The 16,828-nt window shown below is 39.4% G+C and overlaps 1 protein-coding gene across 3 annotated transcripts in view; it reads left to right on the top strand.

The window, feature by feature from the left end:
- RPS6KA1 (ribosomal protein S6 kinase A1) overlaps positions 1–16,828 on the top strand; it is an 844,361-nt gene that overhangs the window by 489,508 nt on the left and 338,025 nt on the right. For all 3 annotated transcript variants that reach the window (XM_078682639.1, XM_078682641.1, XM_078682640.1), the window contains one exon: positions 5,746–5,827. In XM_078682639.1, the coding sequence (XP_078538765.1) occupies positions 5,746–5,827 (82 nt within the window). The remainder of the gene's footprint in view (positions 1–5,745; positions 5,828–16,828) is intronic.

Below are 16,828 nucleotides of genomic sequence, written 5' to 3'. Positions count from 1 at the left end.
TTAGCTATGTATCCATTTAGCAGACATATCAAGATACTTGGAAAGCTCAAAGGCACCTGCTTTAGTTTCAGCAACAGTGGTGAAAGAATTAATGCATGGATTGTTTCGATTGTATCCTCCACTGGGGAGAAAAAAAATCACTGACGTGGAAGTTGAATACAGACCTTGGACTGCTCTAGAGAGAGCCTTTCGAACCTATACAAAAGGCATACCGCTTTCATGGAAAACTGCCTTCCAAATTGCTATATGTTTGGCAAGAATAGTGAGCAAACTATAGGTTTATCTACACCACCATTTAAAAAATTTGATAAGAAGAAAACTACTTTAGCCATCAACTAAATGTCTGCTTAAGTTACTCGCATCATTTCATCCAAACAAAACGGTTAATTTACCCACTTTTCCCCCACAGCCTTCAACCACGGCTCAGTGGTTACTCCATTCCTTGGATATTAATAGATGTTTAAAATTGTGTATTGATGGAACTAAGGTTATTAGAAAGACTGACCATTGGTTCATATCCTGAGGGAATACAGTCAGAGGTGATTGGCTGTCAAAACGGGACGTAACCCAATGGATAACATCCATTATCTCTTACTGCCACCTTAAATTCGGTAAGCCTTTGAAGCCTAGGGTTGGGGAGCCCATTCAACAAGAGGCATGGCGGCAAAAGCTGCTTTTTTGCAGGTTTACCATTACCAGATGTCTGTAGAGCAGCAAGGTGGTCTTTAGCCCACACATTTGCCAGATCTTACTACCTAGACGTGCAGTCAGCAACAAACTGCAGTGGGTCAGGCAGTGCTGCAAAACTTTTCTTTATTGAGGTAAGCCTCTTTCTGCTTTTATATATATTTATGTAAAGTACTGCTTTGGTAATCTGTATTCAGACATGTGAATCCCAATGCTGCAGAAAAATAAGTTACTTAGCTGTCACTACAGTTCTGCAGCATTCTCTCAAATTTACATAAACCAACCCTCCCTGTTCACATGGCTGTCAGTTACAAAATGCAAGCTACGAAAATCGAGCAGTTGGAGCCTGTGAGGAGGAGTGTACCTTCTTAAAGAGCACCATGTATTAACCTCCTTAATGTGATGGACAAACCGTTCATATCCATCGCCTTACCTGTGTAGGGTGGTGGAGTTGAACTGTTCATCCACCACACTAATAAACTCTTCTAGTATAAGCACCAGAAGGGGTTTCTTTAGGAGGTAAAAAAAAACATATTGCACAAAGGAAAAGATTCCCCGGATTCCCGACTTTAATTTGTTTTTTGTTTCCTTTCTGTGACGCGCAGCCATTAGGCACAGTTTGCCTTGACTTTGGTTAGTGTTGAGGTGGGTAGAACCTTGCCCTCGAGTGCCGATCTGAGCGGAAAAAAGCTCTGCTGGGAAGGGGGCAGTTTCTTTCCAGCAGAACCTAGCCTAAGCTTGAGTCGCACTGGGACTGTGGTCTCCGAATTGGGATCTATCTACTAGACACCAGGGAAGTCTTTTATGGAGAGAGCACCCATCTCCTTCCCAGGGTGTGGGCGTGGAGCTTCTCCCCAAAAATAATTAAACCATAAAAACAATTGCAGCATAAATCCTAACCTTGCCGCATAGGGACACGCTTGGAAACACAAAATGAAGAAGTAGTGCAGCCAGGTTGGCAGTCCTGCTAACACTGCTGCAGTAGATAAGCAGCGTTCCTTTTTGAAGCAGTAGCTTAAATCTTCAATGGTGTATTGTTCTGGAAGTTGCCTTACTGGCTCAGTACTTTTGCTGAGCGAACATGGGAAATGGAGGAGCCATTGCCTGGTACGGCAATGTGACATTGCAGTCAATTTATCAATGTCCTCTGCCTCTTAAAAACCTAGCTTAGTTGAAGTAATAAGGAACATTACTGCTGCTTGTGTGACTACTGCAACTGGTACAACTAACGAGAAAATTGATCACCCTGTTTACGCTAAAAACCGAAACTGCCGCTCCTCGCCTAGCGGGTGCCAAACATCCATGAGGGTGAAAACTCGCGTCTCCATTATTTCCAAGCTTTCCTTGTCCTGAACGAAAGATTTTTGGGGTCAGACATCCATTAATTAGTTTGTTTAACACTGAAGAACAGACATGTTTCACCACTCAGCCTTTGTCAGTGAAACTGATGCTGTACGCCATCTTATATCAGTAGCATGTTAGTAAAAACAAACAAAGGTTTACGGCTATGAGTGAGGTTAAAATATGCAATTATATGACTAGCATCTTCCAATGTCTTTACATTGATATTATACTGTTGGAGGGGAAATCTATCAATAAAGTAAGACAGAACAAATTTACACAATAATATGGTTTTAATCAATCAGTTGGGAAAATCAGCCAGTCTCAAAAAGAGACCAAAGTCTGGAGTTCAAAGCTCTGGATTACAAGCAGTGGTGTGTGTGTATATATATATATATATATATATATATGTATATGTATATGTGTATATGTATATGTATATGTATATATATGTATTATGTATATGTATTATGTATATGTATATATATGTGTGTGTATATATATATGTGTGTGTATATATATATGTGTGTGTATATATATATGTATATATATATATATATATATATATGTGTATATATATGTATATATATGTATTTATATGTATATATATGTGTATATATATGTATTTATATGTATATATATGTGTGTATATATATGTATTTATATGTATATTTATATGTATGTGTATGTATGTGTATATATATGTATGTATATGTATATGTGTATATGTATGTATGTATATGTATATATATGTATGTATGTATATGTATATATATGTATGTATGTATATGTATATATATGTATATGTATATGTATATATATATATATATATATATATATATATATATATATATATATATATATATATATACTGTGAAAGCCACAAACAAACACGGGTTACGAATTCCTACATGACGCAAATAGCAAGCTAGACAGATCTTGCCAAAACAAATAAATATTTCCAAGAACTGTGCATGTGTCCATGTTCAGCAGAAGCCCCTTCTTTGGGGTTTTCATGTAGTTCTCAAAATAAGGGTGAGATAACATAGAAAAACATTTTTTTTCTGCATAGCGAGTGATTCTCTTGCTTGACGATATTGGAACCAGCCCAGCCTATCTGACTTTAACATATTCTCAACAAGCTTGCCTCAAGGCAGAATCTACCCTTGTTTACACCCTGGGCTCAATGCTCCATGACCATGCAAAAACTATTTCTATTGTCGACCTCTCGTTGTGCTCCTTTAACAGATAGAGTTGTGGTAACCGTTTCTGTGACATATGTACTAATTATTGATGTCCTGTCAAGTTTGAGTCTACAAAGAAATATAATCTGTGTTTCAACGCAGCTAAATTGACCATGCAGCTTTTATGTGTATTTCCTTAAATCTAATGTGCTCTATGACCTATGTATTTCTGCAGAACCCAGAGTTATCTTTTTCAGCACGTCTATGTATTATGCCTAGGCCAGTTCACTACTTACATAGATTGAAACTATCCCTCACCTGAAATGTTTGTTCTGGGGTTTGGGATTTTATATTTGTGTGTATGTCTATAAAATGTATTCCTATTATTTCCCTACATCAATACGCATACCAAAAATATTATGCTTCCAATTACATTATCATGATTTCTACATTCATAGTTAGTCCAAGAAGTGTCTTAACAGTGCATGTTCACGCACTTATTAATCCCATGATTCTTAGTGCCGTAATTCCTGATTTTGATAAATGTTTTTAGCAATGCCAACAACATGTAGATGCTTTCATAGAGTTTACATAATTTGGGTAGCAGAGTGACATCAATCCATTAATTCAGCCCTAAATGGGCTATGCCTGATACACTTCAAATTGATTTTATACATTGTTGAAATCAAAAGAAAAAATAAAGGAATACAAATACAATTATTAATTTCACTCATGCTGAGGTTTCAATATTTTGAAACCCCAAACCATTGCTTTGTGATCTGCATTTCATCTGGTATTATTGTATTAAAAGATCATACTCCAAAGAAGGATAGTGCCTAGCATTCAAGCCCTCAATGGGCAAATGTTCTAACTGCTATGCAAACCCTTCTACTCCTAGTCCCTGAATATTTTTTGTATCTTATCATCCTAGTTTTTCTTCAAAACTTATAGTGACATGAATCGGGAAACCCTAAAAAATAAAGTAGTCAAAATTGAAAAATGAAATGTTCAGCAATAAACTTCTTTGGTCACCCTAAACCCTATCTTACATCTGCATGTTACTGTGTAATATAATTCTATGTGCCTACCGTAAATAATGGCCTAAGTGCCATTCAGACTTTGTTTGCAGCTTAATTCCTACCTGTGTCCTTAAACTTCACATTCCTACCAGTAAACCTAATCTGGATCCTAAATTAGTTTCCGAATGTTTTGATCAGTTCATTCCCCTATTAGCATCCAAAGCTCCTCATAGCTGTTGAGGCCCAACTTACTAAAGTGATATGGTTAGATAAATATCAATGGATCCTAGCTCCTCAGGCAATCCATTTGGGAGTTCCGTTTCGGAGCGAGGAGCAAGGATTAAGATGTTGCCATATTTGCTTCATTTGTCACGGCATGTCGTCTGGTTGTACTGGCTTGTCATCTCTCATTTCCAGGAAAAGCTGCATGTTGTCAGCATATTGGTCGAAGGAGATTCCAATTTTATGAAGGAGCTTGAATTGTTCATACTGCAATTTTAAAAAGGAACTCTAATGAAACCTGGAGTCTCCCGAAAGGAAATGTGTAGGTGTTAAGTAAGGGTTTCCAATTCTCACACATTGGAGTCTGTTTTCAAGATATTATTTGAATCACATCATTACAGTGCCCTCAGTGCCTTCAAGTCCTCTTCTTTCTTGGACTATTTGTAGAAAGACAAAGCTCCTGATGGAACTAGTCTAATGAGGAATTAGGAGTAGCCTTTGTTGCATGTGTCTCAATTGTAGATAATGTGCTGTGGTCTTTTTTTTAAAACCAGACTGATAGGCATTCACAGGGTGATGTGTGGTGTTATCTTGTAGCTTACAATCTTGGTAAAGAGCTCGATACTTGTGAAGCGGTTGTGACGTTCTGGTCATTCAGGGTTGTCAACAATTTGTTTTGGTTTTTTAAGTGAGGAAAAGTGTCTTTAGCACATCTGAAAGGACCTGTGCAGTAAAGGCAAGCTAATCGTTTCAAGCCAGCAGGGAAGAACACCAGAGTGGCCATTCTAGATTAGGTGAAATGAGGTTATTTGAGAAATTCACCAATTTGATTTCAAAGATAGCTTTGAAAAAAGCATTTTCAGAGGAATGGTGCAAATATGTTCCAAAAGGCTGATGTATTTTTCCTGTGTAGCTTTATCTTAAACTCTGTATTTGGAGATACAGAAGAAGAGAGACTCTTTCATAACATACTTCTCAGTGAAATAGAACTCGAGAAGTTGTCTGTGGACTGCTCTTTTGCCTGTAATCAGAGGTCTGAGTGAAACCAGCTCCCTCTCCTGGAACGGACTCTGGTTTAAGTAGATGCAATAGTGCCCTTGCCATTTTCCCTCACCTGCTGCGGCTCTGATGCTGCACCTAAAAGTGTTGTTCAACACCAACATAAATCCCTTTGCTGTACTAAGCAGTTTTGAGGAATGTTTTGTTTTATTGTATATTTGCAGCTCACTGTCTGCTTCAGATCTCGCTATGTTCGAACTTGATTGCAGCTAGCTTCTTTTCTCATCACACAGGTGTTCTTGGTTCGGAAAATTACACCACCTGACAATGGACATCTTTACGCCATGAAGGTCTTGAAGAAGGCTACTCTGAAAGGTAGGTGCATTGCAGGAGTGAGAAGTGGTAATCTCTGCATTTACGAAGGACAGGGTAACCACTGTTGAAAACGCACAATGGGTATGTAGGCTGGTGCCACACAGTGCTTTGAATTAAATACATGTATAGTGCTACTACTCTCCCAGAAAATAGCATCACTCTTGAGGAAAGCCTGTACTTCCTCCTGCTTGATAAAACTGCTCTGCCAAAAATGAAGGAAAGTTATTTTAAGCAACCCTACAAACTAATGAGGGTCTAAGTATTGTAAATTGCAGAACACTGAAGTAGCAGAGATAATGTTGGTGCAACAGATTTCTTCAGGAGTTTTTTAAATATTCTATTTAATGTTGTAAATGTTGGCCTCTAAGAATGCCAAGCTGCTGAAGTTACAGAATGCTTGCTGTTGGTGGCAGTCCCTTAGTTTATATATCCTTCTGCATTGCTTTGAAAATATATGAACACAAAGTGCACTTATTTTTTTCGTTTCCTTCAGTTTTTGAGATTATATCATTCCAATGTTTCTTTTCATTATGTTTTTCTGCAAATTCATTTTGTGTTTCAGTCTACAAGTATCTGAGGGCATTTAGGGTGTGATGAGGGGTTTTTTCACTTGGAAATCCTTTAGAAAGACGTTACACCAAGGTGGTCTCCTAGTGCGTGAGAGTGGCTTCAACCCTTTTTCGATAAGTAGGTGTTTATTGTTTCAGTTTTTTACATTTATTTCTTTGATGTTCAATTCAAGAACGGTGTCATCAGTCATGAGATCTTTTATAGTCAGTTCTCTCCACTTTGCTATAACCCTCAACATGGGTCTGGTTTTTTCACTCTGTGCACGCCATCTTGTAGTGAGATAATTATGATTATGACGTTCTAAGACATAGATAGGTCTTGTTCCATAGCAGATCTCATTGTCATGTAGTTGAACAGGCGTATGCTTGCCTGAGGTAGGTCTCATCTTTTGGCCGGTGACTATTAACAAGCTTGTTCTTTTGAGAATTTTTTTGGGATAAATATTTGATTCCAAACCCGCTCTGTTGACACTCTGCGATGCCACCTGATAGAGGGCCTAAATTCTATTGTGAGAGTATAGAGCATTACTCTAATAACAGCCTTGAGGCAATGAAGTGGATCCAGCGGATTACAGTCTGGCTGCTCTCCTCTTCAGTGCTGTCTCTATTTTGAGCTGCCTGGAATCGGTTGAAGTTCTGTAGAATGCCTGGGCTTCTACTCCCCTGCAGGACAACCAAAATTGCTGCTTCGAGTGGTGCCGATGAGAGAGCAGGGACACAGTCTACAGCACCTATCTCCTGGCCTGCAGTGTGTTTTCAAGATTGCACCAGCGAAGACTGTAAGAACTGCATTTGCTGTAGTATGAAGATTACCAATTAGATCGACACGGATGGGGGTTTAACTAAGACCAGGAGGAATTGCTGTAGCTCAGGAGTTGTGTGGCGCAGGAATGATGACTGAGTGGCGCCTTCAGTAACGAGTGACAATAGTACTCAGCACAGTTTGAGTACTGTTGTAATGTGACAGTGATGCAGATTCGATTCAATCATGGTGAGAAATATAGGAAGTAGGACAGAAGAGCATTTTAACTTTCAGTAGAGGAATAAAGAAAGGTGGAGGGAACTAGAGAAGAGGTTATGATGTGGGCTAGTGATGTGATGGGGTGGGGGAATGATGGTTGGACACTTCTTAAGAACCTATAAATGTCACAAAAACAACTGTGGCTTTGGAAACTCGTATGAGGTATCTGGAACAGAGCGCAGGGAAGGATGGAAACATCTCTGAGGTCAACACAGCGAAGCAGGTGATGGGGGGGTGGGGGGGAATAGGGCAAAAGCCGTCTGGAGAAAGAGCTCAGTCAGCAAGTTGCCTATAATGGCAGCGGTCTCTGGTGAATTGATCTACATCAATAGCTGAGTAGTTATATTGGAAACACGTAATCTTAGGCATGCAACCACTTGGGGTCTTGGGGTTCTGAGCAATAGCTCCTGGTACTTCATTGAAGAGGCCTAGGAAGACATTTTTCTGTGAGCACCTGATGACTGATCCTTAGAGAAGACTGGGACACCAGATGCGTAAGGCAGTGCCACCGCTATAGCGTTCCTATGGGACCCTGAGTTGAGGGACCATAATGTGGCTGTGATGAAATAATCAGCAAATAGATGGAAAACAGATCTTCCTCTCCCTGGATGTATGTGCGCTACACAGGCTTTACTGGAAGACCTACAGACAGGCGGAAGCTGCTGACTTTAAGCATTGTCTTGTCTGTGTGGTATTCAACATTAATGGAGGTGGAAAAATAATTTTACTCTTTTACCAGGTGATGCCTAAATACTTTAAAAAAAATTATGTCGCTAAAATTAAGTCAGAGGTACTAATAGTGCTGAGGTGGACTGATTACAAAGTTTGGTCTGTTTTGCTCGATCTCCAAAACGGGTGTTGAGCTTCCTTCTGTTAATAATAGTGGACATAGGTGAATATTGTTAACAGACCCTATGAAGTGCCTCCATTCATCATTACCCCTCCAGCTCTTGCTTTGCTTTACACCTTTTACCCTTGCTCCATGAGTCTTCTTTGTTTCCCTTTACCCTGACCCCACTTGGGGTTGTTAGTACACTTAGGGGGAAAGTTATTTTTTGGAAACTGGTTTGGTGCTTACTCTATTTTGGAAGGCATAGAGTGGACTCTCACCTTACTCAGAGACAGTCGTCCCTTTGTCAGCTCTCTTTGGCCTGCTCGTGAAAAACAGTTAAACCAGGTTTTGAGGCTAAGAGATATGTGTTTTTTTTGGCAGAAATGTTTTAAAACTTCTACTGGCTTCAAACATTAACTTTAGATTGCTTTGACATATACACAATGGGGACACATATAAACAATATAATACAGATGGTCAGTAGACCAAAGAAGTTTAGCCAAGTAGGATGGTAACTTTTCCAACATGCTTTCCTAGCAGCTCAGAAGATTTAGGGAAAGAACATCTTGAAATGTTTGACTTCCAGATATTTTCCGATTCAGAAGTAGCTGGGTTCATCTTTGAGTTTGGGGTCCAGGATGGTGTACACTCATGGTTTTGTCATACCGAGTGAGCACTCTTCGTGTTTCCTGACTATTGAAGGTGCAAAGAGGAACCTGACCGGAAGAGGCCCACTGTAGAATCCTAGTGGGGATGTAATGCAGGACATTTTTCTGCAGTATGTTCCTCTTTTGTTCCAATAGGCGGCAAGGTGGTGCAGAGTCATGTGTATTCCGGGTGTGGATCCTTTGCTTTCTTTCTGTTATTAGGCCACCAAAAGACTGAATCAGTTTGTGGTAGAACAATTAGCTAATAATTTTTAAGCCACAGCACACATCTTTAAGCGTGTATATAAATGGAAGCGTTATTAGAAGAGCAATGAAATTTCACAGTATACTTTGCAATTCATACAATTGAATAACCAATTATCCGTTTAGCCTTAAAAGAACCTTTACCAGTGCTAAAATCATGCTCAAGTGAGTATAAACCTTGTATTAAAAAAAAAAAAAGCGAGTCGTTATTAATCAGGACATCAATGTTCTACAAACATTCTTTCAATTATTTCCCAACAAAGTATTGGTTATCCACCAGTACAGAGTTTTTTTGGGTGGCATGTGGGCAATAGGATCAAGTTCCTTTTTGTCACTGCTAACTTTGGGCATATTTTCAGTCTGTTATCCAGATGTGGGCACCAAACCAAAGTGTAGTTTTTGAACAGCATCTTCTGTTTTTTCTCGCACAAGTGGCTATTTCTAGTGCGGTCTGTCAGTTGTTGCTTGGGTGAGTGGGAGGCTTTACCTTCCTTTAAGGAACTGTAGACCCGTTTCGACCCTCAATTGATTCAGTCTTCTAAAGACGAAGAACTGGTAGTGTTTTATCTAGACAGATAGTACATTTCTATTACTGATGGATCTTAGAGGAATTGGGATTTTTTTAGATAGGGAAGACAGATGCATAGTAAGTAGTGTGTCAACTTAGGGTTGGCCAAATTTCGCTTTTGGTTGATCCATTCTCGTCATCCTCCTTATTTGACTGGTGTATGCTCGGCAAAGTGGGTAGGTTCAGTGAAAGCAAAGATAATAAAGTGGGAGTGTACCCATGATACTACTTACAGGTGCACACGTCTTCCAAAATGTATGATGGTCCCTGAAAATAGGAAGATTTGTGGCATTATTGAAAAGGGGATAAGTTTGCTAATGTAGTGAAGAGGGAGAAAAGGAAAATGTATATTAATCTCCCTGCTTGCAGAGATATTTTGCCTGTTACTTTTCTCATAATTCACTTTGGGGCAGCTGAGCAGGATCACAGTCGGCCTTTTAGGCAAGCAAGTGGGCACTGGTTAGGTTATTTATGTCCCCCGTCCTTTTTTTCTTTTTTTTTTTGGCTCGAATCATGGGAATTGTAATTTTGTGCAAAATATCTCACTAATTACTCTGTCATAATCATATAATAGTCTATCCACTTCATCCAAATATTCTATTATTGGGGGAAAGGGGAAATTGAGGTAGAGACCTTCGTTGCCTGCTATGTGAGGGATTATGATGTTTTTTTTGGGTGCAGCTTGTCAACTATACGTAGAACTTATGATGTTCCTACACTAATGGCACAATGTTCACATTTGGCAAAAAGGGCTTGTGTTTATGTAAACATGTACAGACAATTGTGATCTCAAACAGGCTGGTTATGAAGTAAGAGAAGTGATGTCTCTGAGTGGCAATCCAATTAAGTCAGTGATTTTAAACAATTATGGTGCTATCAAGCATATAAGGGTAGAAAGTGTCAAACCCTTTCCGGGGTGAGTGTGCTGACCCTTTGCCATACCATTCCGGACTTATTTGGATAATATTGCGTATGAATAGGCTTTTAAATGCACTTTTTTTTCCAAATCATGAATTCAACTTGGCATGGTGTGCACTTTTATAAGACAGCATGTTTTCTATCTAATTGATTCTCGATGCTGTTAAATAAGCACAGATAAATAGTGGAAAGTCAGCTCCCACATTTTAAACGGCTGACAACCAGATCTTAATCATTTTTTATAGTTTACAGTATCTCTCTTTTACAGTTAGATCTGACTCATCAGAAATGTGTGTGCTCAAAAAAGATTCACTCAGGCTTCTGCTCTTCTTACCCAGGCTGTTTTCTGATTGAGGGCCGCTCTAACAAATAGCCTGGGAATTATCCTTGTATCTCTGCCCCTGGAATTACTGACACAGGGGTTACCAATAGCTCTTTGGGGGGACGGAGTTACTGGGAAATTGCAAATGGGAACCTGATGGTCCTCTTAAAAATTATCAATTAACCGAATCGATTAATCTGTGTGATTCGTCTGATAAGTTATCATTTCTCCTTGAAGATTGAGAAGAAAATTGAAGCTGAAATCTTTTTGCCGAACTAAACAGATTCACAATGTCTCCATTGATTTTCCTAATCTCCTTCATATCTGATAGCCACTGTCACCTGCCCATTTGGCTTAAGAGGCAAGACATGTCCAAGAGCCACTGAGAACTGTGCTACCTCAAGTACTTACTAAGCTTCCTTTCTGGTAGTACCCAAACCTTTTCAATGTTAACATATTAGTTATTGATTCACTCACACAAACAGTTGTTTGATGTTACAAAGCATTCCGTTGTAACGCATGCCTTTTCCACGCATGCGTTACAACGGAATGCCTTTCCCACGCATAACCTTTCCCACAAATATTCCTTTTTCCACGCATACTTTTATGAAGATTTTCATTGTAAATTCATGCATGGTAAGGGCATACTCTTGGTAAAGGTTAATCCCCCACCCCTAAGCCCTTCTTACAAATACCCCTCCCCTGCCCTTAACCCTTAAATCGGACCCCTGTTTTTTTTCTTAAATCTAATATTCCCCTTACCTTGCCACGTCGTCTCTTCTCAATGTTCTTCCGTGTTGGCGTCGCACGTCGTTCAGAGGAAACGGAAGTGTATTTCCGTTCCCTCTAATGACGCCGATTGCCTCCTGATTCCCTCCACATAGAAACAGGTACCCCCTGTTTTTTTCATGCTTTTTTTGGGGGGGCTGGGGGGGGAGTGTACCCGACCCAATCAAGCCACCTTTTTTATTTTTAGCCTTTAACACACATGCCTTTACTACATATTTCGTAGTAAAGGTATGCATGGTAAAGGCTACTCGTAACCACGCATGCGTTGTAATGCATGCGTGGTTAAGTTATGCGTAGAAAACTGCCACGTTGTAGTGGCCGTTTCCCCACCCAAACGTCTCCTGATGATACCCATACCTCGTACAGAGATCCGTTAATGATAAACACATTTATTCACTAATGCTACATTTCTTGATAATACAGGCACTAAATTTGACATCTACTATCATAAAACCCGAATCATGATCTCATGGAAAACTGTTCTAATACTTCCCACTTCCTCACTGTGCAGCAGATGCCTCTCCAAAAACTTTAATTTGTCCATTCGGAACATTGTGTCGTCCATTGGAAATCTGAACATGTGAATGTGTAGCAACAGAAAAATTACTAAACTGAAACACTGAGCACCAGCAAATCTAATGTTAATCACGCATGCTATGCCAGGAAAGTAATACTAATAAAATATTATACTTCATGTTAGTGCTGTGCAGTGATGCAACGCTCTAGAAATATTGTCAAATGCAAAAAAGTGATGGATTGAATGCTTGAATTAATCTTAGCCACTGGTAAGTACTACTGGAACACCGGTGAACACTGTGTAGAAAAGTCTGACGAGATACCATAAGACCTATTTGAGCAGAAAATGTGCTTAAGTGAGACATTTTTAACTAAAACCAGTCTTCTAATGGTAAAAATCACACGAAATTACATAATGCAAAATATGAAGAAAAGTAAGGAATTTTGCAAATGTTGTTAACATACTTAAGATTTTGCCCATGCCTACTTTTAATGCATATCTGTTCCTGGATTTGCTTTGATCTTTCAAAAAACAAAACACGTGGTTCCCATCGCCTTCCATGATTAAGAATTCTCATGTCGTTTCCACTTCAAGTGAGGTCCATGCATTTTTATGATTTAAGAAACTTTGAAAACAACTTTCTATTCTTGGCTTCTTCTCCGCAGTGCCGACTTGAAACTAATACGTTTCAAGTTAAAGAATGCTCACGCTTAGCTCCCCATACACACAAAAACAGATCTGCATCATGAGAAAATAGGAGCACTTTGTTGGAAATAGTTGTTCTTTGTTTACAGTTTTTTATGCCCGAGAAATGATTTTCAAAGACATATTTTTGAAAAGAGAATTTTTAAAAGGCAGCTTTGTGCAAAGCTTTCGGTACAATTGTACATAACATGAGGGGGTTCTGCAGCATTCAACACTCTTAATTCCAGCGTCACTGCTGCAGTTTAAAGAACAGTAAGGGTTTCTTTTTTGGTCTCGCCTAACAGCGTGCATGCACTGTTGCTGCAAGGGGTATTGTATACAGTAAAGCAACATTTCAGCCACTTCCCAGTTTCGGTAGAATCTGAAAACATGGCTTTTTAATCAGGATTAATTGTTAGGTCTCTCAGCTAGTCAACACTTGAGGTGCAGAGCGCCAGGACACTCCCTGGAGTAATAGAGCGCTATATAAATGCCCTTTACATTACATTCCACCCCACACCACTTCAATCTACTATAATCTACCCACTCCAATCCAATCTACCCCACCTTCAAATCCACTTCACTGCACTCCAGTCTACCTCACTCCACTAACGTTTAGCCATGCTGATTAGCAGCCACATTGGTGTACAACATGGCTAAAATACATTGCCAAAACCAATAGCTCTTGCATAGGCAAGAGCTGTTGACTTTGCCAATACTTGTTTGATCAGTATTTGTTGTAGGCTACTGTCTTGTCTACTACCTCAAGTATTGTCCATTTTATGCCATCTCCACTATGAAAATTCAATAATGTGTTTGACCATAGGAACCAAGTGTACTCTGCATCTAATCTGGGAATTGTATGCACAGATCCTCTTTTCTGACTGTGTGGTTCGTTTTTTCCTATGTAGAGCTTGTTGAATGATCAAAATTCCATATATTACATATTTTGTCTTGCAGTTGAAGAAAGCATTGTGTCTTGACTTTTATCCAGGTGTCTAAATGTCGTACCATTTATTGTTTGAGCTCACATTGAACATTCCCCACAATTGTAAAGTTCTTTGAAAGGGGTCCAGGTTCCAAAAATCCCTGACTTTCTGCTGAATTTGCACAGTTTGCTCAATGTATGGTCCTATCCCATGGTCTTTAACGTTCTTAATTTTTTAAAGGAAAAAGTAGGGTATGAAAGCAGATATTTGAGTTGACTGAATGTACCAGTTTTTAATAGCAATATTCTTTTAAATGGTTTGTTGATTGGCTATGTGTTATGCATACTACTGGTTTCTCTTTCTTTTTGGGTCTTAGTAGGAAAGTTTCACGACGGTGAACCAGGCCTTTTTGCATGCTTGAGTAGTTTCTTAGGATATTCTTGCTCAAAGAGATTCGCCTTTATATCCTTAGAGTGTAAAAAGCAGTCCTCTTTATTCACGCATCTCCTATGGATCTGTTTGAACTGGATTGGAAAAGTTTGAAGAGGCCATTATAAAACTACAACTTGCCCTCCCCTACCCCTAGATCACCTAAAAGAAAAGAAAAATAAGCTACAACAAAAATGGGACTTGATACTGTGTACACCCAATCACCCACCCTAAATAAAACAAAGTTGTTGACTGGTGGCATAGCCAATAAATACCTAATTGTGAAATTATTGTAAAACTATGTAGAGAACATTTGAAACATTTATTAATCTGTATGTGCAGTTTCTTTTTTAAACGGAAAGTTTATATACTCTTCTAATCAGGATTTGAGCACTGAGTAATTGTGTTCCCTTATCTTTTACGTCCAAATTGATAAATTGTTTGTTATTAAATTGTCAGAATTGCAGCGTATACTGAAAAATTGCATAACTGTTCTATAGTGTTCCCACTTATTTTTATGTTTGAAGATATATGCTTCGATTTAAAAATGACCAGCTAATTGTTGTGCAACAATCGGATTCTGTGTTTTTATGGCCTAATAACACTTAAAGGAAAGCTAGGGAGACACTTCTGCATTAGATGTATTTGATTTGGGTCTAGCCTTGCCCCTGCTCACACCCCGACCTGTTCAGTCAGGCACCTTAAATGTAGTTCTGGCCTCTGTTCCGAGCCCGGGAAACACTTTCAGTGCCAGTTGAGCCTGGTCACATCTCTGTATGTTTGGGCACTATTTTACCACATTGGGTTTGGTCATAGGCCTATTTAAGTCACATTCTAATAGTTTGTCCCAAAACTAAACCTCTTTTGAGTTTAGTTTGGAGAGACGTTTGTAACAGATGCATGATTTTGCAGACTTAGGAGAATATCTCCATATACGCCAAAGAAGCTTTCTCTTATCCACTGTTGTCTTTAGTTCAGGCGCCTGGTGTTGTAGTGACCCTCGGAATTGTTTTCCAGGCAGTTGTAGATGTGTTAGCATACATTTTGAAGTTAATTTTGTAAAGACCTAGATACTGAGGCATGAGTGGCAATCAACTGATCCTTTAAGGATGATATTAAATATCCCAGTCTCTCAATCTCAGAGTGTTGTGATAAGTAAGATATGGGGTGATCAACGCTGAATCCTGATCTTCGATGGTGGGAAGGAGCTCCTCTTATGGCAGCTAGAGCTACTGCTGTTTCACTTGCAGGTCAAAAACGAGATGGAAGGAAATTCAGAATATATATATATATATATATATATATATATCTCCTTACCTTACCTACTGGCGGTCGCCAGTAGGTAGTTATAGTTAGGACCTACTTTCCATAGGAAATCCGCAACATTCTATTGGGAATAACTTTGGCGCCGGAGGACGAATTTTCGCGAATTTCTCAAATTAGATGGCCTGCTCCGCTCCTTCCCTGAAAGTTTGGGGGGGATTCGTCAAGCGGGGGCCGAGATAAAAGGGGGGTCCCAAAACGTGTTTTCTCCATGTTAATTTCCATAGGGCGGTTGGACTCACTTTTAGCCCGAACGGCTGAATGGATTCCCACCAAACTTGGCAAAATTGTAGGGACTGGTAGCCCCATGTGCCTTTGCTATGTCTCAAGATATGTGCTCCAGAGGATTTTGAGAAATTTAGGTAAAAAAAAATATATATATCTATAAGCGCGCCCCGGTACGTGCACCGGGGAGCGCACCCGGCGCGATACGCGAGTACGCGAGCGGAAAGCTGATTGGCTCTCGGGTGTCTGTCAACATTCCAAACAGTCCGGAGCGGCCGCCATCTTGTGTCTCGGTAGGATCGAGACACAAGAGGTGGCAAAAACAAAGGGGGAAATGACCATAAGGGGGCAGAGTAGACCCCCCCCCCCCCGACTCCCTAGGTTTGATGTGGGGGCTATAAAAGGGCCGCGCCGGGGAAAAAATAAACGATTTTCACGGGGGGAGCGCCCGGTACGCGCACCGCTGAGCGTACCGGGGAGCGTACCATGGGTCTGCATGATTAAATAAATATATTTGAACCTTTCACAATCATGTCACCTGTGTTACCTCAGATTAGGAAGCAGATTGAGCTTCTTTCTTGTTGGTTTGTGTCATGTTTTTTGATAAAGCTTGGTATCAACATTTGCAAGATAGAGGAATTGTATTTTGTAAAATAGTAATGTTTCACTAGTGAAATTGAATGCTTGTACATAGGATCTGCGCACTGTTTATTAAATGTTATTTAAAAAACGATTTTGGGGCAAATGAATGGCTTTTACATTTTTGAAAAGGAATAAATAGTGTCTGCATGATTAAATAATTATATTTGAAGCTTTCACAATGATGTCACCTGTGTTACTTAAGATTAGGAAGCAGATTGAGCTTTTTTCTTTTTGCTTTTTGTTAAGTTTAATGATAATGTTTGGTATCAACATTTCCTAGATAGAAGAATTGTATTTTGAAAAATAGTGAGGTTTCAGTAGT

Source organism: Lissotriton helveticus, chromosome 3_1 (assembly GCF_964261635.1).
Source record: "Lissotriton helveticus chromosome 3_1, aLisHel1.1, whole genome shotgun sequence".
In the NCBI taxonomy this organism is placed as follows: domain Eukaryota; kingdom Metazoa; phylum Chordata; class Amphibia; order Caudata; family Salamandridae; genus Lissotriton; species Lissotriton helveticus.
This window is presented reverse-complemented; position numbering and strand designations above follow the sequence as displayed.